At 38.4% G+C, this 24466-nt stretch overlaps 2 protein-coding genes across 2 annotated transcripts; both read left to right on the top strand.

The window, feature by feature from the left end:
• The first annotated feature begins 184 nt into the window (after positions 1-184).
• On the top strand, positions 185-11176 carry actr10 (actin related protein 10). Its single transcript, XM_057823635.1, has 12 exons — positions 185-360; positions 1057-1129; positions 1242-1324; positions 1409-1517; positions 1595-1702; positions 1789-1856; positions 3211-3326; positions 3410-3489; positions 3578-3651; positions 5695-5776; positions 8235-8436; positions 8502-11176. The coding sequence occupies exons 1-12, from the start codon at positions 284-286 to the stop codon at positions 8681-8683; spliced, it is 1254 nt and encodes a 417-aa protein (XP_057679618.1). The 5' UTR covers positions 185-283; the 3' UTR covers positions 8684-11176.
• Positions 11177-14309: 3133 nt separating this feature from the next.
• On the top strand, positions 14310-24431 carry cipcb (CLOCK-interacting pacemaker b). Its single transcript, XM_057822583.1, has 4 exons — positions 14310-14675; positions 15520-15698; positions 15766-15938; positions 18591-24431. Exons 2-4 carry the CDS (start codon positions 15587-15589, stop codon positions 19290-19292), a joined length of 987 nt encoding a protein of 328 aa, XP_057678566.1. The 5' UTR covers positions 14310-14675; positions 15520-15586; the 3' UTR covers positions 19293-24431.
• Positions 24432-24466: the final 35 nt, after the last annotated feature.

Raw genomic sequence — 24466 nt, 5'->3', positions numbered from 1 at the left:
GCACCAGTAGGAGCATTGTGAAACGGAACTATTTGTTTAAATTCGCCTTAAAATTTTAAATTTAATCTAAAATGGCATTTTTAAAAATAAAATAAAAAATAATAACTGGCACATAGATATTTTTTAAAATATCTTTCTTGTTTTTACTCAGGCGCATTAGCGTGACGTCATCGCGCCTCAAGCCCCAGCCCAGCCCAGAAGCAGAACTGTTTTTTCTCCTCTATCAATAACAAAACATCAACGCTAAAAAAAACGCAACTGTATTACAGTTGAATAACTTAAAATGCCATTATTTGATGGTCTGGGTAGTGGAGCTGAGAAAACCGCCATCGTCATCGATCTAGGAGCGGCATACACAAAGTGAGTTCACCGTTAGCATTCGGCTAGCTGACACCGCTAAAATCAGTGGTCAATGTTGTTGTTTTTTTTGTAGTTTGGGCCACTTTGAACACAATCAAGACGTATTATTTAACTATGCAAACTAGTCACGTTAATAGCTAAAGCTAACAAGCGAATGGTAACCATGCCAATGGAGCTAAACAGATTAGATCGATGCTCCAAGTAGGAATGACAAACCCCAAGAACCTCCATTTGAACGTGATTTATATTCCTATGTATTTTATTTATAGCCTATCGATTCACTGTTATGTCAATGAAATAAAATATTTAATACGTCGGTATTCTAAATAAGAGAGCTGTTGGCAAAAAAAGACCTGAAGCAGACGTCTGAAATCGGATTAATCCAATGTGAACTGCTCCAAGTCTTCAAAGATCATTTTATAATCGCTTAAGAGTTTTATATAAGCCTGCAGATATCTAAATGCTCTCCGAGTCCTAAAAGTTAACTTATTTAACGTTTGCCTTTTTATTACAATATAAATTCCAATATTATTTTTAGTTAGTCAATCAGCATTGATTTAAATCAAGCGTGTCGACCTTGCTGAAGGCAAATCACATGAAGCAGAAGACTGATAAAGATCTTTTTGTTTTCCGTATTACTCATTTGACTGTACAACAGTTTCCCTGTGACCTCATTTACGTGTCGGACCATTCCAGATGCGGCTTTGCAGGGGAAACGGGGCCCAGGTTCATCATTCCGAGCGAGATCCGCAAGCCGGGACAGCAGCAGGTTGCAAAAAGGGGATTTATTTTTGCATGAACCATCACTAATAATGTTCAAACACTTGCAGTTGCTTCCTTAAAAGCTAAATTGACGTTTCATTTCTTTTTCTGTTATGTAGGCCACCAAAGTGGTTCAGTACAACATCAACACAGACGAGCTGTATGTCATCCTCAAAGAGTTTATCCACACCCTGTACTTCAGGTAAAGCACTAAAACAAGGAAAGTACACCAAAAATCAAATTTGCAATTTAAGAAAAAAAATTTTTTTTTTTTTTTTTAAATCAGACATCTACTGGTGAACCCTCGCGACAGAAGAGTGGTCATTATCGAGTCCATCCTCTGCCCGTCTCACTTTAGGGAGACGCTCACCAAGGTTTTCTTCAAACAGTTTGAGGTACAACTGCGGAAAAATAACTATTGGAACAACGCAACTTGTGTAATATGACAGCTTTTCATTTTTTTGGGTGATAGGTGCCCTCTATTCTTTTTGCACCGAGTCACCTTATGGCCATCATGACGTTAGGTATCAACTCGGCTCTTGTCATGGAGTGTGGCCATACGGAAACGTTGGTGCTGCCTGTATCCTTTTGTTTAAACCACATATGGAGAATTCTGATACGGATTTCAAGAAAGTGCGTATGCAAACTTCTTAACTCTGTCATTAGGTATACGAGTGCACTCTGATTCTGCCGGCATGGGAGGCTTTACCTTTGGGCGGAAAAGCCATCCACAAGTGAGATGCTTTTAAATTTTTGCTGCTGTTTTTAAATTGAAATTGTGATTTTAGACAACACAAATCTAAGTTTTTTTCTCATTTGCTTCTGACTGACTGACCCAGGATCTGTTATCTTTTTAATTGCTTTTAACTCCCCTTCATGGAACATGCGGTACACACCAAAGAGAGCCACCACTTGCATGTGATTGTTTTAGTGCTTGCGTCGCCCAAATTTGGTCCACAAATCAGGATGACGTTAAAGCTGCAATGGCTACAGTTGAGACCATCGGGCAATCAGTTTCACGTTATCATTTAGATGAAGCATGTTACTTATTAGGCGTCCAACTGTATGTGTGAGATTTCAAGAATGGCAATATTTTAAGGGGAAAAAAAGAATAAAAATAAAAACTTGTGTAAAAGGAGAGGTGGAAATACTAGTCGCCAAAGAATTAATGGTGAAATAAATACAAAAAATAATAAATGTTGAAATAATTATTGAAATAAAAAAAATACAATAAATAAAATATTACAAATGAAATATTTCCTGTATTTATATTAAAAAATATATAAGATAAAACTAAATAACTATAAATGTTGAAAAAATTATTGAAATTAAATAAAAAATACAAAATACAAAAAATAAAATAATAAACTGTAAAAATAAAATATGTATATATTTATATTAATATAATAAAACATATAATATGAAATCAAATAAAATAAGTATAAATAATTGACGATAGAAAGGTAAATTTATAAACTATTGTTGAGAATAAAATAAAGTAAAATACAAATATGAATAAAACAATATGGAAATGGGAGTGCAAGACTAATACAAAGAATATATAAAGAAGGCGAAGATATACATGTAATTCAAAGAATAATTGAAATAAATGTTGAAATGAACATTGAAATCAAATAAAATTTTTGACACATAAAAAGTACATAAATGTTGAACGATATAAAGAATAAAATAAAAAAAATTGAAATAAATCTTTCAAATAAACATATTTTTAATATCAAAATAAATGAACAAATATTGATATAAATAAATGTGGAACTACATAATGAACAATGGAAATAATTATTGAAATAATAAAATATTTATATTGAAATCACATTTTAATAACACGCCAAATTATTTAAATGTCTTACTTTTTGCTTTAGGAAACCAATTTTTGAAAACACAAAAGAATGGCCTAACACATTAACATCATGACATTGTTGATTTATGCTTCAAATATTTTGATGGTAAGGCATTATTTCATGCCATCTTTAAAAATAAGACAAATGGAAATCCTGACAAAAAGTTTATATTGTTCCGCCCTATTTTACCCACAAGAGAATCTAATTTCATGTGTGTTTAATTCAGAGAATTAGATGGACTCCTTGTAGAACAGTGCACTGTGGACACCGACACCACTACCGGACAGAGTGTGCCCGCCGTCATCGGCACCATTCCGGAGGAGATTGTGGAGGACATTAAAGGCGAGTCGGACAAATTCTTCCTGATTTCCTCTTTGCAAATGCGCATTTCTAACATAATGATGATTATTATTGATTACCCGCAGTGAGAACATGCTTCGTCAGCGACTTGCAAAGAGGCCTCAAACTACAGGCGGCTAAGTTCAACATAGACGGTTCAGCTGAGGTGAGAGAGCTGATGTTTCAGTGCCATTGACACTGACAAATGTCCAATCCATTAGTTAACGTTTTCTCATCCGTTTGTGGCTTTTTAGCGTCCGACTCCTCCTCCAGATGTTGACTATCCTCTGGACGGCCAGAAAATCCTGCATATCAAAGGATCCATCCGGTAAAAAAAAAACAACAACTTTTTTTTCTCCTAAATGAAATGTGAACAATACAGTAAATCGAAAAGGTGATATATCACGATACTTTGTAGCCAAAAGGTTATCTATATGCTCCCGCCAAGAATCGGTTTATTGTTTTAAAAAGGTTTCAATGTGTAAAAAAGGAACCAAAAGTTTGCTACCAACATCTTCTATTAGAATAGTGTCTACGTTAGCTCACTGGCCACCATTAACGGCACTAGACATCGAATTAATTTTTAGTGGATTGGACGTCTAGGACCGTCAATGGCACTGAAACTAGAGCATTTGCAGCCAGTCTTTTGTGGGCATTTACAGGCCACTTCCTGTTCATTTTAAGGCATTTACAGGTTACTTTCTGTTGATTTTAAGTCACTTCCTATTCATTTAGGGACAAGTCACGACCTGTTCAGTAACCAAATCAACTGGAATTGACCCATAAATGACCCAGAAGTTAAAGGAAATAACCGAAAATCAACATGAAATGGTGTGAAATACCCCAAAACAAACTTATTGCCTGGCATTGGGGGCCACTGATGGCCATAGACGTCCAATCCTTTTGAACTGGGAGTGTGCCAGCCAGTGTTGTTTTTGGCAGCCCTTTTAATTTTCGTCTTAGTCTTTTGGACGAAAATACTTATTAGTTTTAGTTATAGTTTAGTCATTTCAAAATGTGCTCGTCTTCGTCTAGTTTTAGTCGACAATTACTCAGTGTTTTCGTCTGTAAACTTCAAAAGTTTTAGTCCATGAATAAATAAATAAAAGGTTTCCAACAACTTCAAATGAACACTGACAGACGAGCACAGAATTGTAATCTAGAAGGACATCACCATCTTTGTGATGATAATATACACTCAGCAGGAAAACAGTAAATTATTTTTAATTAAACTCACTTGGACATCACGAACTGCATGTAAAGTTTTCCTAGAGTTTAAGATGACACTCACCACGCTAAATGCTAACGCTAACGCTATAGGTGTTCAGCAAGTCACGAGTGACACAATCAGAGACTTCTACGCTATGCGTGCTAACTACACATACGACTAAAAAAAAATGTCGTACAATCATGTGAATTTATGACGGAAACTAGCGAATTTTCGTCTCATTCTTGTCTCATCAGACGAAAACTGGCATCCATCTCATTAGGTTTTGCTCTCCCAAGGCACGTTTTTAGCTCATCGTCGTCACATCATCGTCATTCATTGACAAAAACAACGCTGGTGGCAGCGAATGAACAATCGTTCGATTAGTTTTAGGGCTGCATCTATTGATTATTTTAGTAGTCGATTAATCGATGAACTAGTTGGTTCGAATAATCGGATAAGGAACATAAAAAAAAAAATACCTGTGCTGAGCCTGAAATGGAATTAGAAAATAAATAAATGGGGATCTATGTACAACAAAAGAACAATTGGCTAACTTACATATGAAAAGTCCATTAGCTTAAATGCTATGAAATGCTAACTTTTTTTTTTCAATGCTCTTAACAAACGGTTCACACATATTCCCTCAAAAAACGGCTTAATATACCTATAAACGAAATCATAAATGCATAAAAAAAACTAGCTCAAACAAAAACTCATCTTATGTTGTTCTTAACAGGGAGCAGCTTGGTTAAGCCATGTGAAATGAGGCAGACTAGAGGGCATTGTATCCACCCAAATCAATAAAGCTAAATGCAAACACTTTCAAAACAAACCAAAACTACACCACTTTAACGAAACAAATATTCGAAGCAGCAAAATTTAATTCGCATCTTTTTTTTCTAATCGAATACTCGAGTTAATCGATTCATCGTTGCAGCACTAATTCGTTTATTTGCTGCCATCACTCTCACTTCAAACAGATTGGACGTCTACTAGTGATAAACTCATTCCAATTCAGAACAGAAGGATGAAAATAACTGAGCCACGTACCATATCGTGAGATCGTTATCGTGAGCCTTGTATGGTATCGTGAGGTACACAGAGGTTCTCACTCCTAATTGTTAAGATGGGAAACGTCACTCCATCCACTTTCTTTTTTAGGGACTCTCTCATGGAGATTATGTTTGAGCAGGACAACGAAGAAAAGAGCGTAGCCTCACTCATACTCGACGCCCTGGTTAAGGTACGTGAGAAAAGAAACACTTTTTGGGTATTAATTAGCCCCGCAGAGGTTCGACACCATTTTGTGCGGATGTGTTGGAGTTGTGATTTGTGTTTCCACGGAGACGCACAGCCGCAGCCTTCTGTAGTGCTTTAGTCACGACACGGAGAGTTGAAGTGGGGTGGACTCATTAATTGTGCTGCGCACAGCCAAAAAAAGCTGGCGAAGTAAAAGTGGTTCAAATGGAATTTGCTTCGGGATGCATTGACGAATAGACAACCCATTTTTGATCAGATTAATTGACATTTATTGTAATAGTTGATTCTAATTTAAGACATAATTGACATAAGAATACAAATCCTCTTTTTTTAAGTTTTTCATATGAATATATTTTATAATTTACTTGTAATTTATTTTTATTCAATAAATGTAATCATTAATATTAATGATTTATCTATTGAATGCAAAATTTCAGTTTTTCAAGAATACTTTAGATTTAAAAAAAGGAAAAAATTGTTTAATCATTTTTAATATAGTTCAATTTTTTCAAATTAAAAATGCTAACAAAAGAAAAACATTATTCTCTGCATTTTATTTTAATTCAAAAGACAGAAAACTTCCAATTTCTGATTTGAATGCAGATGATTATTTTAGTAATGCATCAAAATGTGAATTTTACCAAAAAAATGTTTTAATGGGCTTAAAAACTGGTAAATATTATTTTTTTAAATGTTTCAGTTAAAGAAAGGCATAAACAGCAAATATTCTTTTATATGTATTTTTATGTATTTTTTAAATTTCAGTATTTTTTAACATTGTAAATAAAAAAAGCAATTAATTTAATAGGAAAATAAAAATATGGAAAAATATAGTAACTTATTCTCTAATTTCTGTAGTCCTTAAGTAAAGCACATGATCATTTTGTATTTATGAAAAAAAGTTACATATTTCCATAATATTCGTAGTTCTCATCACCGCATAGTTTTATCTAAAATTCACCTAAATCTGTAAACTTCATAGTAATATAACAGTAAGTAATGTGATTTGTATATATATTTGGGCTGCAGCTATCGATTATTTTAGTAGTCGATTAATCGATGAACCATTAGTTCAAATAATCGAGTAATCGGATAAGGAACATGAAAAATTAAATTACCTTATAATTTATAATTATATATATATATTATATATATTTATTTATAATTAAAGAAAGATTAGCTTTTGTTAGTCTTAACGGGGAGCACCTGGATTCAGCCATGTGAAATGAGGCAGACTAGAAGGCAGTGTATCCACCCAAATCAATAAAACTAAATGCAAACACTTTCAAAATAAACCATTACAACTAGAGATTTCCCGATCGATTGGCATCCCGATCGATCAGGTCCAATCACGTCATTTTCAAAGTATCGGAATCGGCAAAAAAAATATCAGACATGCCTTTTTTTAATATATATTTTTTTTTTAATTAAATCGTCTTCTGATTACAATATTTACCGCAATTAACGCATGCGCTGCACGACCCACTCATGCATTGTCGCGTTCAATCTATAATGGCGCCGCTCTACACATACAGTATATAGAGCTAAAAGGCAGCGTAAAATGAGTAGAGTGAATTATGGCAGCCTTTGGAGCCTTTTTTAAAATGGCTAAAGCCTTACAATCCCTCTCCCAACCATTAGAATAATCGTAGGAAGCAATGTAGGGAAGAAAGGTAGTAGTTGATCTTTTTCTTAACACCCTATGTTATTTCCCAACGCAGAGAAGATATATCAATTGGTACCACGACCCATAGTCATGGTTGCACTTCCCATCATGCATTTGGGCAGAAGTTAAATGGCTACAGTATCATTTACTGAAAGCTCAACAAATACACTAGATGGCAATATTTAGTCACAATATACAAAGTCACATTTATCCTTTAAGAATTACAAGTCTTTCTATCCGTGGATCCCTCTCACAGAAAGAATGTTAATAATGTAAATGCCATCTTGAGGATTTATTGTCATAATAAACAAATACAGTACTTATGTACTGTATGTTGAATGTATATATTCGTCCGAGTTTTATTCATTTTTTTTCTTAATGCATTGCCAAAATGTATATGATCGGGAAAAATTATCGGGAATGATAGGAATTGAATCGGGAGCAAAAAAAAAGCAATCGGATCGGGAAAATCGGGGTCGGCAGATACTCAAACTAAAACGATCGGGATCGGATCGGGAGCAAAAAAACATGATCGGAACAACCCTAATTACAACGCCAGTTTAATTAAACGAATACTCGAAGCAGCAAAATTTAATTTGAATATTTTTTTTCTAATCGAATACTCAAGTTAATCGATTAATCGTTGCAGCACTAATATGCATGAGCCAATTAGTTAGTGAATCAAAAAGAAAAGTCAGTGATTTAATCAATCACCCAAAAAAAAAAAAATTACATTTCACTGTCTAAATGTCTTATTTCTCCATTTCTCCTTCAGTGTCCCATCGACACACGCAAAGTACTGTCAGAAAACCTAGTGGTGATTGGTGGCACCCCCATGCTGCCGGGCTTCCTTCACCGCCTGCTCGCCGAAATCCGCGTTCTGGCGGAGAAGCCCAAGTACCGGGACGTGCTGGCCAGCAAGAGCTTTCGCGTGCACACGCCGCCCGCTAAGCCCAACTGTACCGCCTGGCTTGGAGGTAGGAAACTCTCCATTGAGAGACGATTCTTTGTTGAACTGTTGCTTTTTTTTATACCCCACTAGGCGCCATTTTCGGGGCGCTGCAGGACATCCTCGGGAGCAGGTCGGTGTCCCGCGACTACTACAACCAGATGGGTCGGATACCCGACTGGTGCTGCCTTAGTACGCCGCCGCCTGAATCCCTATATGAAGCCGGCAAGACGCCGCCGCCACTCATGAAGAGGGCTTTCTCCACAGAAAAGTAGATACCGTATAAACTTCATATATTTTTTTAACTCATTGGCTCCCATTAACGACAATAGACGCTGCCAGCACCTCCCAGTTTAAATGGTTCAGATGTCTATCGTCAATGGCAGTGAATGAATTAAAATAAAGGTTACATGTATTTATTCTGGCACAGTTGGGTTCTGCCTCAAATAAAGGTCTTCTATACATTCACACACATTTTTGTTGTCAGTCATTCCAGCTAGCTGTGAAAGCACTAGCAGTAAAAAAAATATAAATGTGTAGTAAATATAATTGATAAATTTTTGGGAGGTGACCGTGCCCATCTGTGCCTTTTTTTTTTAATCCCAAAATGAATTTAAAGTGACAGGCAACCAATGCGAAACACTATTGCTTTAAAGTATTTATCACGAATTTCTTCGACTTCTGACAAACGAGCACATAGTGTAGCGTCTTCAAGGACAACGCCAACTTAGTGATAATACACACTAAGCTGGAAAAAAGTACATTATTTTCTAAAATGATACCCACCTGGGCCACACGAACTCTGTTTAAAAAAAAAAAAAAAAAAAAAAAAAAGACGTTGACTTTTAGGACGACGCTCGTCATGCTAACGCGAATGCCATGCTGACGCAACGAGGTACATTTATTGTGTGATAATCACTCAGCAAAGACCTTTAAAGGCTTAAGTAACATTGCATATTCTCTATTGCCAAGATAAGAAAACAAATCTTAACATGTGTTTCAAAACAAGCAAGCCAGGAGAGGACACCGGTGACAATGAGGGGGAGCAGAGCATGTCACGTGAGTGACACAACTAAACACTGTTACAATGTAGGCTAACTACACATACAATTTTTTGAAAATTTGTTCATTATTTTCTCGTCATGAGAAAATTGTTCGGCGATGAAATATTTTAATTATCGTTGACGAAAACAATGGTGAGAATGAGTATTAATTTCACAAGAAAAGGTGGGCAATCTGGGATACTCGAATTTTACTGGCTAAAATAGCACCAACGTTTATAAAATGGCCCCCATGTCAGGTGGTTAATTCCTGGAGATACTGGCTTTTATTTACGTATTTCTCCTCTATAGCAAATCAGAAAAAATGAAATTCTGTGTTTTTTCAAATTATTAAACAGGATTCTTTCCTCTGGAATGCACATTGTAAAGTTGTCTGTCCCTTTAAATATGCTATTGTCGAAAAATGTGTCAGCACCCCAGTTGAATAACAATAAATCATTGTTTTCACCCCATGGTTCAAGTCGTATTTTCCTTGCAAGCACAGCTTTTCAAGAGCCCTAAAACACAAAAATGAGCAGCGCCTTCATCCATCTTATTAGAATGTTCTTAGAATTATGGCGGCCCAATTAGGTGGCATGCCTTAGAATCACATCCGGATGTGCTTGCTGCAGCGCATCGTTTCATAAAAAGATGAATCACTATGGAACCAACGCTTTGGTGAGATAATCCAAAGACATGGCATGTTGCGTCAATTATAATAAATGAAGTACAAGTTCAGGTAGAGGACAATGTTTTCCTTTTGTTTTCCCTCTTTCGTTTAATTGTGGCTGCTATTGACGGCGATGGACGTCCAATTTATTTTGACCGGGATAGGCTGGCAGCGAGTGAACATTGTCAGCTCTCCCAGTCAAAATGGATTAAATGTCTTAAAGTGTCAGTGCACGGGCGTAGGTTAGCATAGGGACACAACACTACCAACTTTTAAGGATGCTCAAATTGTCCCCACCAACTTCTAAGCCACCATATTTGCATTATATAATGAGTTCAGTTATATGGGTAATTTAGAACGTCTTCCTAAATGTTGTAAGGATAGAATAAACCCTACCATTATAAAGTGAATTATTTTCATTATGTTCAGACTTACATTTATCCCCCATTTTCACTTGCTGAATGTGCCCATCTCATTTTCAAACGCATGTTTGATTGGCTGATGACTTGAACCCCTGCCCCTCCTTCCGCCACACAGACGCACACTCACACAACCACGCCGACAGAAATACAACATGCCGCCTCTTTCACCCTCTCCGAAGAGGAGGGATATTAGAAGTTTTTTTTTCCCGACCAGCACAAGCCACTGTAAGTGATGTAAAAAGACGTCAATATTGTGGAGGTGAAGGAAACACCACTAATTTTGCTACTCAAAGTCAGACCTGCATCAGAGTTAGCATAGCATTAATCTGTGTGAATTTGCTAACTTGCAAAACTACTGCAGTCAGGCCAGCCTCAAGACGGAACAACAAAGTCAAGGTAGGTTTGCATTATGTACATTACCGTAATGCAACGCGGTGGCCTCAGAGTGCAAGTCCCATTAATAGGTCCATATAAGCCGCTACTTTTTTCCCCTCGTTTTGAATCCTGCGGCTTATAGTCCTGTGCGGCTTATTTATTGATAAATTTGGGTTAATATGTAACACTTTATTTGACAGCGACGATATTGCGATACAACGATTTTCGATACATTGGTCAGGAAATCATTCTAAAATATTCTACAAAATAAACAGAAAAACAAGCTTCTGCTGTGAATTGGAATGAGTTTATCACTAATAGACATCCAATCCATTTGAACTGGGAGGGTGGCAGCGAATGAACATTCGTTGAACATCTATGGCTGTCAGTGATAACCAATGCCAGGCAATGAGTAATTTTGGGCCATTTAAGCCCATTTACCTGTTGATTTTCAGTTACTTCCTGTTGATTTTGGGGTATTTTATGGGTCACTTGCTGTTTATTTAGTGTTACAGAACAACCCAAATGAATAGGCAGTGACTCAAACTCAACAGGAAATTACCTGTAAATGCCCTAAAATGAAAAGCAAGTGAGCTGGAAATGCCCCGAAAATTGGACCGAATGACTGTGAATGCTGTTTTTTTTTTTTTTTTTCTTTCAAATATTTTTATTCAAATGTATATAGACAAAAGGAAAATTACAAACAAAATAGTCATGGAAATGTACAACAAAATATAAAATTAACGAAACACAAAACCAACCACCCACCCACAACCCCAACTGTCCTGTGTAGTTATATTATTTAGGCAAACCATACATAGCAATAGTGGGATACTCGCAGTGCATCACAAATCAAGGCTGTTGTATTAATGTACCTGTATGTATATGTAAATATCTTGGCCTTTACAGCGACTCGAGGGCCATCTCCGCACATCTAGGCATAGCTCATACCATAGATCTAGGCGTAGATTTAGGCTTTGTTTGAGTGTTGTGGAAATAATCCAGAAAAGGGTCCCACGTCATATGAAAACTTCTCCTTGACTTAGCCATGGAGAGGCGCAGCATTTCTAATTTGAGGCAAGACATCACGTCACAAAGCCATTGGTCAAGCGTTGGCAGGGCAGTACCCTTCCATCTTAATAAAATTGTGCGTCTGGCCAAAAGCAGGGCAAAAGTGACCAAGCGGTGTTCTTTGAGGGACAAGTGACCATTATCTTCACCAAACATACCAAACAGAGCAAGGATAGGATTGATGCTAATATTCTTATTTATTATTGTGGACAGAGTTTGGAAAACATCGTACCAGAATTTCTGCAATTTGGGGCACAGCCAGTACATGTGTATCAATGTAGCTTCCCCCAATTTGCATTTATCACAGGCAGATGTTATGTTCGGATAAAAACTGGAAAGCTTAGCTTTGGACATGTGAGCTCTATGCACCACCTTAAACTGGAGAAGGCAGTGCCTAGCACAGATTGATGATTTATGTATAGAAGACAGTATGGAATCCCACAGATTATCAGGGATGTGCCCCAAATCCTGTTCCCAAGCCACTCTTACCTTCTCAGTCGCTGAACCCACTGACAAGGATATATATTTATAGAGCTTCGACAGCGCACCTTTGGGAAGTGGATCAAAGGAAAGATAACGGTCGATAGGATTGGCGCTGGGTAGTAAAGGGAAATTGGGCACATTGGAGCTGACATAATGCCTGACTTGCAGATAACGAAAAAAGTGGGTCTTGGGCAGGTTATATTTCTCAGTCAGTTGGGCAAATGAAACAAACTGTCCCTCTTGAAACATGTCGGCAAACGACTTGATACCCTTATCATGCCATATCCTAAAGTTATAATCAGAGGAAGAGGGAATGAAAAGGTGGTTGGCGGCAATCGGACTCAGGAGAGAGAATAGTTTGTAGTTAAAGAATCTCCTAAACTGGATCCATATCCGAAGGGTATGGCGTACCACTGGATTTAATGAGTTTGTAATATGACAGTCGAGTGGTGCCGCAAGAAGTGCGGGAAGGGAGATGTTCTCACAGGAGTCTAGCTCCAAAGACGTCCAGCCCGGGCCATCCAGTTGAAGGAAAAAGTGAGTCCAGAAAGCGATGCAACGAATATTGGCCGCCCAATAGTAGTGGCGAAAGTCCGGGAGCCCCATACCGCCGTCCTTCTTGGGTCTCTGTAGTATAACTTTACTGACCCGAGGCCTTTTGCCTTGCCATATGTAAGAGGAAACAATGGCATCTAAAGAAGCAAAAAAGGATTTTGGAACAAGTACTGGAACATTCTGGAATAAATACGTAAATTTCGGAAGTATGTTCATTTTTATTGAGTTTATGCGTCCGGCAAGCGTTAATGTTAAGGGAGACCACTGTGATAATGTTGTTCTAACCTGATCTAAAAGAACAGTAAAGTTATCTTTTAAATGCTCTGGTTTTGAATGAACGAACGTTCCCAGTCTAAATGGATTGGGCGTCGAGCACCGTCAATGGCAGCCTTTTTTTTTTTTTTTTAATTGACAACTTTTTAAAACGATATCTCGATTCTTGACAGGAGAATATCGATAACCTTTTGGGATACAAAGTATCGCAATATGTCACCATTTCGATATTTTGTCAAACCCCTAGTGTCAAGTCAGGTACGCCTTATAGTACAAAAAATACGGTAATCTCATATTCTTGAGAAATGTGTTATTACTCTATATACAATATTGTTGTTAATGTCCCGTCCTTAGCAAAAAAATGTACATGCAGGTTATGCTGTCATATCGTCCCTACCAATGTTGAGACCAATGCTGGCATTGAATAACTGGTTGTTAAATTTCCTTTTTTGGCCTAAAATAACAGCAAAACTCATAATTATTGTGAATCATCCACAATAATTTAAAAAATGCTATTGTGTGAATGCAAAGCACAGCTTCCTCTTGGTGTATTGCAACAACTCTTTGAAAATTAGACATGTCAGGTTGACACTGCATGTTAGACTGAATTTATAGGATTTTATTACGACTTTTTATGTTCGTTGATTGGTAAATCATTATCTTCTACTTTCCGTTTCTGTCGCCAGTTTAACACTGTGAGGACTTTGAGGACTTTTTGTCCCCAGTCATTAGCAGCCTTGTTTTATGACGCCACTCAGGTTAGCTGCGGGGCTATTATGTAATACGCCACAATATTACCGACGAGACGCGTCAGTGGATTCCCCGATGGTACATGAGATATGCTTGTGTTTTAGGAGTGAATGTGAATGTGGGGAGTAGAGTCCGCCTACCGCACACGGTGTACTCAGATGTCTCACATTGGTAGCGGTCACGTTTTTCAGCTGCTGGCCGCGCTGGCCAATCACAATCTCTGAAGAGACATAGTGGGTGGTGACGTCAGGAAGACTCCAGACAATGCAACGCCCCTTTTACTCCAAATATGGTAAAGCGTCTGGAACTTGTGTCTCGCTTTTACTGGCGTTTTCGCCGACTTTTAACGACGAAATAGCAAAAACGTCGACATTTATGAAGGTTTTACTCAATTCGAGTGGGAATAACTGATAGTTTAAGGGTAAATGTCTGCGGATGGTGCCACCGTGCTCCGCATGTGACTGCCTGGAGGAGGCGTGGCCATCATGTCTCGTGTACTGTACCGTGGAAGGCTGAGTGTTGGCCACCAGCCACTGACGGAAAAGCATCCGCCCGACGACCAGCTTCACCTACCGGGACCCATAACAGTCCTTCTCCGGCTCATACCTTACGTTTTACTCGTCAAAAAGTAAGCAATTTTCTTTTTACATTACTGTTGTTGTTGTTGTTTTAATTTTCCTCAACGTTTCTCTACGAAGCTTAAGTGAGCGTCGTCAACTTAGCGCGTTGCTAAATAGCTTCGAGTTAGCCACAAAGCACTTTTGAACCATAAAATAATCTTTAAAATGCAGTAGTAATGCAATATGTGTTTTTACTAACGCATTAAATTCTAATTAGTTTCGAGAGGAAGTAATCCGATAATAAGTTTGTTAAGTATTGTGCTAATGTTAGCTGTTTTTGGAAATGTGACGTTCACGGTCTTCTTGTTGGTGGTGAAAATGATAGACCAACAAGCAATTGAAATACGTAGTAATTTGAGCATTTAAACGTCACTTAATTTTCGAAATGCATAGTCATGTACTGTAGAATTGAGTTAAAATCTAAATATTATAAAAGAACCTGTTTTTCACTCATTCACTTCCATTGACAGTTGTAGAAGTCAAATCCATTTGAACTGCAGCTGGCATTGGGTGATAATGTTTCACTGCCATTGAAAGTGATAGACATCCAATCCATTTTGACTGGGAGAGCTGGTAGTGATCATTCTTTTGCCGTCAATGGTAGCCAAGAGTTAAACAAGTTCAATGCAACTGGAATGTACTGTTAATTACATGTTTTAGTACCACACTTTGAGAACCACAGACCTAAAAATGTTATCATTTTAACATGTCTTTTTAACAAAGCTGCATATCTAAAAATCGAAGAAATTGCTCAATGTTTTGCGTTTATTTTAGATATGTTGATTAACCAATCAATATATCGATCCAGACCAGTGGCCGTAAGTCTCCCGTATCTTGTCTATTGATTTACAGATTCACCTTCTGATACGCCGATGTAGTTGCTTGTAGGCCTTCTTGTCCGTAGCAACAGGAAAACGAGATGAGTGCCAAGAGGAAGGTGGAAAGTGACTCGCGGGCCGCCAACAGGCCTCGCGTCATGAAGTCTCATGGCAACTCCCGAGCCGACTCGGAGAGAGACTCTGGATTCTCAGGTTGGACTTTTATCGATCCACACGCCCGCGTTCCGTGTTATTCAATCGTCGTTTGCTCGCTCTTCAGATGCGAGCTCAGAGCACACGGGAACCATGGACAACACTGACTCTGACGACTCGCCACGGCCTTTCGTGAGGCCGGGAACCCGGACGCCCGCTTCCAGACAGCTGGCTGTGGTAGGGGGGTCCTACTCTGGCATGTCCCCCATGATCATCATGAACAATGTGCTCCTCAAACAGGTAGAAGCGCACCACACACACAAAAAAAAAAAGCAAGTCAGATTTTGCGTTCAGCCCAAATGTTAATATCGTGGCCTGCATGACCTCAAATTTGATGTCCACATATGCGGATGCCAGGTTTTAAGAGGTGAAAGATAACCGAGTAGAGGTCAAATTGACCTTCTGCTGGTCAGCTGAACCGCTTGACTCCAAAATAACTATCATCACTGTATCTGTGTGTCGGCATGCAAGCGTCAATTATCGACAGAGCCAACAGGTGTCAGTAAGGGCAACTGGCTTTTTAGTGTACCGGTACACTTGCAAATATTTTTGGAAACTTACTTGAAATGTTCACATTGGTGTCAAATAGTGTTTTTTTTTTTAATAGAAATATATACAGTGGTAACCTCTACATAAGAATTTAATTGGTTCTGGGAGCAGTCTCGTGAACTGAAAATTCCGCATTTGAGGTGCTTTTCCCATGTAAATGCCCTAATCCGTTCCAAGCCCCCCAAAATTCAGACATAAATCTTTTATAAAGCATAAAAAGGCATCAAAAGATGTAACAAATACATGTTACAGTTAAATTATTGCACAATAAACATAAAATGTGAGTTGTGCATGATGGAAGAAACAAATAATAGCGTAAAAAACAGTTAATGCACTCACGTAAAGCTGTCGGAACACTTCATGGCCCGAGGGGCGAATAAAGGGGATACACACATACACATACAGTAGAGGTCACTTTTAGCCAATTGGATGCCAGGAAGATGCTAGGCAATAGCCAATGGCAGAGTAGCTAATTTTCAAACTATAAGGCACACCTGACTATAAGCCACCCACCAAATTTGACACGATACCGGCATTTGTTCATATATAAGCTGCACTAGACTATAAACCGCAGTTGTCCTCACTGTATTATGGGATATATACAACACATATTGACCGATAACACTTTATTTGACCATGGCATCATAAGACCAAATGAACCACCATGAAGCTTCAAGAAGCTTCATTTGGCCATCACTGGTCCCTTGGGGGAGACAGTCAACCTCTTCTGCCACCTGCTGTCAACACAGTTGTCATCCAAAATGCCTTCTAGCATGCATTGCAGCGCTACGGATGTAGATAAATTCATGTTCTGTGTTAATTATTGGTTCAGTTACTGTTCGAGTTGTTTCATTAACTGCTAGTTCTGGTATTTAGTAACACTTTATTTGACAGTGGTACCATAAGACTGTCATGAGACCATCATAATTATGACATGACACTGCCATGAGCATTAATGAATGGTGATGACATGTCTCATTTTGTGTCATCCGGCAAATTATCTCACTTTTGAATGGACGTTAAAGATCCGTGCTGGACATAAATGGAGTTAGTGACATAATTTGCCGGATGACACTTAATGACATCTGTCATAAGCATTCATTTTCATTCAGTCCTATGGCAGTGTTATGACGCCGCTGTCAAATAAAGTGTTGCCTATTAACCCAAATAAATCAACAAATAAGCCACACTGGACTCATTAGCCGCAGCATTCAAAATGAACGGAAAAAAGTAGCGGCCTATAGTTAAGTCCGTTACAATCGGTGAACTCTGGGAGCTGCGAGCAGCAGTCCATACTGTATTTTTGTCTTTTGTATCATGAAATGTCTTTCGTAACAAGAGGCAATATTTTCCCGTTTAGGCGTTTAGAAATACATTGTGCATGACAGAAAATTCAGTTTGTGGACACGTTCATAAGTAGAGGTACCACTGTAATAAATAACACCAAATACGTAATGGGAAAAGCATTCCAATGTGAAAATGTGATCGGGTCAGATTTCAGATTACATCATTTTCAGAGGCTCGGAATCGGTTAGGAAAGATTCGGTTTTTAAAATAGTATTAACTCATTGGCTGCCATTGGCGGTGCTAGATGTCCGATCCATTTTGACAGGGAGGGTTGGCAGCGGTCGTTTGTTCAGTGCAGTTGATGTCTTGAACTGACAATGGCAGTGAATGAGTTGAGAGGTGAAAGGATATTCTAAAAATGAAAGAATATTGGTCAAAAAAAATTTTAGTTCATGCATTGAAAATAGTAAGAAATATGTAAAAAGTGTAATAAAAAAAAAAAAAGCAGATAAACATAAATACCCAATACTATAAGAGAATACAAAATACGAAAAATACCCAATACTATAAGAGAATACAAAATACGAAAAAACTAGAAAGTTTCTTTTAGTTAAGACATGAAAAAAAGGACAATTTTTAAAAATGTTTTGATTACGATACTTTTAAGACATAAAATGAGACAAAAAAAGTGAAAGAAGTAAATTGAGAGATGAGAATAGAACAAGGATTTACATATCAAAACAAGATTTACTACAAAAGAAAGCGCCATTTTTGTTTACCAAACATCTCAACTGAAGCCATCAAAAAAATGGCTGCCTCCTGACACGTTTTGTAGCAACATAAAAAATATACTATAAATATCTGAGTAGTGTTGGGTTTCGGTCGCTTTGTTTACAACTACTACACTCTGAGCTTCGAAATATGTTGTAATCGGAACTTGAGATGCCAAAACTGTCTGCCGTTTTATTACACTTTATGGATATACAATTTCATTCCTTAACATGATGCCGTTTATTGAGCCATAACACGGATGTTGACTTTGTGTTATGTGGGCAGCCCGGTGACAACCCGCCAGCCATGAAACCCTGGAGCTTTAGTCCTAGCGTTGAGGTTGTCCAGCAGCCTCAGGTGGTCTTCCTTCAGCCTGTGGTCTCCCGCCAAACCTCCAAGGAGGCGACCCGACATAGGCGCCCCAAGAAGTATCTTCCCATCCTCAAGTCCTACCCCAAGATCGCGCCGCATCCCGGCGACTCTTCTTCCTCCTCCTCCTCGTCAGGGAGGGGAACAGTCTCTTCTTCCTCCTCCACCTCTTCGTCTTCTTCCTTGTCTTCTTCTTCGGCGTCAGGGTCTCAGCGGGAGCCGAGCCAGATCGACGGTCTTCCCGGAAGCCAAGACAACGTGCGACCGCCGCAGACCCGGCTCAGCGAGGCGCCTTCGCCGGCCATCGACTCGTCGGAATTCCCGCCACCGGCCGAACGCGAGCCAGACGATGACGTGGGCGACACTAGGAGGAAGCGCTTCTGCAACACGTATAACATCCTGAGCAAATCGGGCCTCCTGGACATCACGCTGCGAACCAAGGAGCTGCTGCGCCAGAACCGCCGCACCCAGACGGATCTCGACCGCCTGCGGGAGCACACCGATCTCTTCCTGCAGGCGCTGCGCAGTGGCGACGCCGGCATCTGCGCCAAGCTGCAAGCCAGCCTTCAGGAGGAGGACGGGAAACGGACGACGCTCGCCGGGTTAAAGGACGATTAGGCCTTCGGACTTTGTTTTCGTGAGGGTTCAGAGACAGCTGGAGCGAGACTAACGTGACGTGACCCACATTATGCGGCGCTCAAAGCCTCGCTGGCAGTTTGGCCTACATTTTTGGCCACCGACACACGAGCCGAGCCGCCCCTCAATGGACATGTTTTTGTTGGCCCGACATTCACCAAGCTCTTGTTACACTTGCACTTCCATTACTGGCACTAATACTTACAAGAGAGTTTCGGTGAGATCTTAAAAGTCTTAAATTTACTCATCCCGATAAAGTGTCTTAATCCTTTATAGGGCAAAAAAAAAATTAACAATAGTTTCAGATATTTAAAAAAAAAAAAAAATAGAAGTAATCCAGTCTTCTAAATAACTGGTGTCAAATTCAAGGTCTAGGGGCCAGATACAGTCCACCACACACACACACATATATATATATATATATATATATATATATATATATATATATATATATATATATATATATATATATATATTTTAGACTAAAAAAAAAAAAAAGTTTAATTTTTAAAAGAATACTTTTTCCCCTTTTGATTCGCTGTCAGATTCTCCCAGTCATAATGGATTGGACGTCTACTGTTGTCAATGGCAGCCAATGAGTGCAGTGCACCATATAAGGTTAAGAATGGAATCGCATTAAATTCATCTCTTCATTGCTAACCACTAACCCCGGTATGTGATATGGTGAAAAAGGACCAATTGAAACATTTTGTTAAAGACTTTTCATTGGCTAAACTGTTGCCAGGCAGACTACGATTACTGAAATGACTCATTTTTTAGCTAATGTACCTAATTCTTGTGCATCGACTTCATTTTTCTCACTAAATTAAATTTCAATTATTGTTTTTCTACTTAACAATCTAAAAATATTAATTACGTCACCCCCCCCCCCCCCCCCCATTTACCCCCCTTTCATTCGCTGTCAGCCTCTCCCAGTCAAATTATAATGGACATTTCATGTCGTCAATGACAGCCAATGAGAGCCCTATAAAAGGTTAAGAATTGAATCACATTAAATTCTGTTCCTCATAATTAACTACTAAGCCAATTTGCAATGATTAATTGATACCTGTTGTGGAGGATCCTGACTTTTCATTGGCTAAACTGTTGCCAGGCAGACTACGATTCCTGAAAACTAAAAGGTTTCTTGTTTAATGTACCTCAAGTGTCTTTTTGTTTTACGCTGCACGCGTCGATTCCGGCTTCCCGTTAGCACAGCGGGCGGTTCCTGTTGCAGCGTCTTTGATGTTGACTTTGATGTCCGTCGCTATTGATTTGAAAATGTCTAAAAATGTTTAAAGTGGGACAAAAAAGGCCTTATGATTGTGGCACGTTTGAGCACAACACAAAATCCCTAGCAGAGTAGATCAAGGCAGCTAATGTTTATCGAAAAAAAACAGCATCAACCACTATGCTTTATATCTTGTTTCCTCTGTATTACCAAAACATACTTGAAATGGCTTAAAAATGAGGGATTGTGTATTTCTTTCCAATGTGAGTGAGGATGTCTTCTCATTGGTTGAGGTTCAACTCTTGCACCCGAATCTTAATGGGTTTTAGACGGCATTAAGCCGCTTGCGACTGTCTGTCTGTTCCATTTTATTTTCCGCTTCCCTAATTGTCTCCCTGCATTCGTTTGGCCATCTGTCACCAATGTTTGCGTCAAAAAAATATCCTCCTAATGTTACTCTGTGATCTTTTAGCTGACGACTTGAGTCTTTTTGACAGAAAACTAAACAATGTTGGTTGTTTTAAGCCACCGGGTGTGTGTTATCTGCTTCTTATCAAGAGAATGTGTCGTGTTTCAGTAAGCGGGTGGATGAGTTGAGTGATATTCAACCCTGCAGCTAAAGAAATTTATTATCAAGGACTCTTCTGTTTTGTGGGACTAAAACCAAAACAATGAGCTTCCATTTATAAGTAAAACCTAAACCCACACCACAAAGTGTTTTGGTTGTCTTAAGACTTATTTTGGGGGACATGCAGCTTTTTGCCACCATAGATATACCGCAATTTTCAGACTATAGCCGCAACTGTTTTCCTTAATTTTGAATCCTGCAACTTACAGTCCAGTGCGGCTTATTTGTTGATTTATTTGGGTTAACAGGTAACACTTTCTTTGATAGCGGCGTCATAAGACCGTCATAATTATGACATAACACTATCATGGGCATAAATAAATGCATGTGTTAGATGCAATTAAGTGTCATCCGGCAAAGTGTCACTAACTCATTTATATCCAGCTAGGATCTTTTTCATCCATTCAAAAGTGAGATAATATGCCTAAATGACATGTCATATGCATTTATTAATGCCCATGACCGTGTCATTTCATAATTATGATTGTCTAATGACAGTCTTATGGCGCCACTGTCAAATAAAGTGTTACAAAATACACTAGCAATTAATGAAACAACTGGAACAGTAACTGAAGAAATAATTAGCAAAGAAGATGAATTTTGATCGTTATTTACACCTGTAGTGCTGCAATGCATGCTAGGAGGCATGTTTAACAAGTCTTGACAGCAGAAGTTGACTGTCTCCCCCAAGGGGGCCTCTTGAAGCAATGAAGCTTTGCAGTCAATTGGTTCAAAGCTTCATGGTGGTTCATTTGGTCATATTACAGTCGTATGATGCCACTGCCAAATAAAGTGTTATCGGTCAATATCTTTTGGTGTAAATATCCCATAATAAGGTGAGGACAGCTGCAGCTTATAGTCCAGTGCGGTTTATCTATGAACAAATGTCGTTTTGGTGTCAAATTTGATGGGTGGCGGGTAATAGGTGCGTCTTATAGAGCGAAAATTACGGTATATATTTTTTAAAAGTGTCTGATGGGTGTCATCACTTGACTGACATTTTGTGTCGAGCCATCTGATAATTAATGGAGCATGTACTTTGAAAAAGCTATAAATTGCTCAATTTTCAACCCATTTTGAAACGGCTTGGGTTGTCTTAAGTGCTCTAAATTAAATGCGAACCTAAAAATGCACGTTTTTTCCCCCCTCCTTAAAAATCCAGCCTGAAAATTAGCCACGGTAACACGGTACACTATAAACCAAGTAATTGGTAAACGGGTCATGAATTGAGTATTTCGGTGGAGAAAATCACTGACCTTATGTCCGAACCTGGCATTGAAGTCCCCGATGCAAGATGGCCGGTAGTTGCTTATGCCGTCGAGCCTTACAAATGGGCTTTCTATGATTGTTACTATCAAGAAGGCTGCTGTCACATGCTCTGCAGATAAATACAAGAATTTATTGATTTAAGAAAAATGTTGGCAATCAGTCATACTTTGGCCTGTCACGACATTTACTACACCAAAATGTTGGCAGTGCTATCAATGGCAGCCTGAATTAGAGATGGGCGTTATTGCTCTCTGGAGCCAAATCCGTTTACAATTATTCGATTAATTGGCAATTATTCTGCTAATTGTTCGATTTTTCTCGTTTAGTAAGACGACTCACCAAGCTAATGTTTAATCATGAACACGAGATAGCATTTAATTACTCAGACATTCATCTTGTTTTGCGTTACACTCACTGAGATAGCATTTGCATTAACGTGAGGATTGTGATAGTCTCTTTCAGCCAAGGCCGTAGGTTTGCATAGGGACGGTAGGGACAAAACACTACCAACTTTTCAGGATGCTCAAATTGTCCCCATCAACTTTTAAGCAACCTTATTTGCGTTATACAGTATAATGACTTCAGTTATATAGGTCATTCAGATTGTCTTCCCATATGTCGTAAGGATAGAATTGCGCCTACCGTTATTAAGTCAATTATTATTTTCATTATGTTCAGACTTACATGTACCTGTTTCCACTTGCTGAATGTGCCGGTCCATTTTTTCCCCTCCTAAACGCACATTTGATTGGCTGATGACTTGACCCCCCCACCCCTCCGATATACTCACAAACACACACACATTAGATATTAGAGATATTAGGGATATTAGAAGGGTTTTTTTTAGCCAGCAACAGCCACTGTAAGAAATATAAAAAGACGTCAATGTTGTGGAAGTGGGGAACACACCAGTAATTTTGCTAATGATAGTGAGACCTGCATCGTAGTTAGCATAACATTAAACTGTGTGAACTTGACCTTGCGAAACTCGAGTAGGAAGCTGCTTAGAGAGAAGTGTCCTGTATGTGTTTTCTACTGTTAACGTTAAATTAACTGTGAGAAATACAGTAAACCAGGGTTTACCCCCTTCCCACAATTTTACTTTTTTTTAATCTATGTTGTCTTAAAGCAGCTTACAAAAGGAGCTTTTATTTTTTGTTTTAGTGTTTTACCTAAAGGACAGCTCCATTTTTATTTATTTTTGTCATTCCCTGACAAAGAAGTTTTTTCAGTTATATTTAATTTCTTTAGACAATGTTGAGTGGGCTTAAGACATATGTTCCTTTTTTTTAAATTCCTGAATAGTGAAGAGATGATCAACAAGTTTGTATTTATTGTGCATGTTAATATAATTTATGTAGAAATAATGCAATTTAAATTTGTTAATAAAATCCAGACATTTTTCTGGATTTTGTTTGTTTGTTTGTTTGTTTTTGAAAACAAAGGTTTGAATTGAACGGTGTAGGCTGAACCAGTATACATAAAAGTTAGTATAAGTCAATACAGGTTTATTTTGCATTGATCATCATGAATGTCCCGTCCCCAGCAAAAAGTGTACATGCAGGTTATGCAATTCCGTCTCTACCAATGTTCAGACCAAACCTACGCCCTTGCTCTCAGCGTTAATTGAAAAATCGTCATGTAGCCTTTTCTAATGGGCCTCCAAGCTGAAAAGAACGTGTGAGTAAATAAAGGTTGGCATTGCAACTTGAGAAGGCGGGACGTGTTTGCTTTAACAAACCAAACGGTCATTATCACCTTGCACAAAAACACAGGATGTCCAGGACGAAAATAACAACTATATTTCCTTTTACCAAAATAATTGGCGCATTTAACTAGTGAGAAAAATGTTTTACCTTTTCTCGATTGAGTTACATGCAGCAAAATGGATGTCAGTTAAATAGGTTTAGGGGTAAAAGACATGTGAAAAGTACAAAAGTATAAGATGAATTATTTGTGGATCTTTATTTTTGTATTGTCTTATTGTTTGCCCAGTGTCCCCAGTAAATTTCCTGCAATCTTAACCTA

The sequence above is a fragment of the Corythoichthys intestinalis genome, chromosome 19 (genome assembly GCF_030265065.1).
Source record: "Corythoichthys intestinalis isolate RoL2023-P3 chromosome 19, ASM3026506v1, whole genome shotgun sequence".
Taxonomy (NCBI): Eukaryota; Metazoa; Chordata; class Actinopteri; order Syngnathiformes; family Syngnathidae; genus Corythoichthys; species Corythoichthys intestinalis.
The sequence above is the reverse complement of the archived record's forward strand: the minus strand, read 5'-3'. Positions and strand labels throughout refer to the sequence as shown.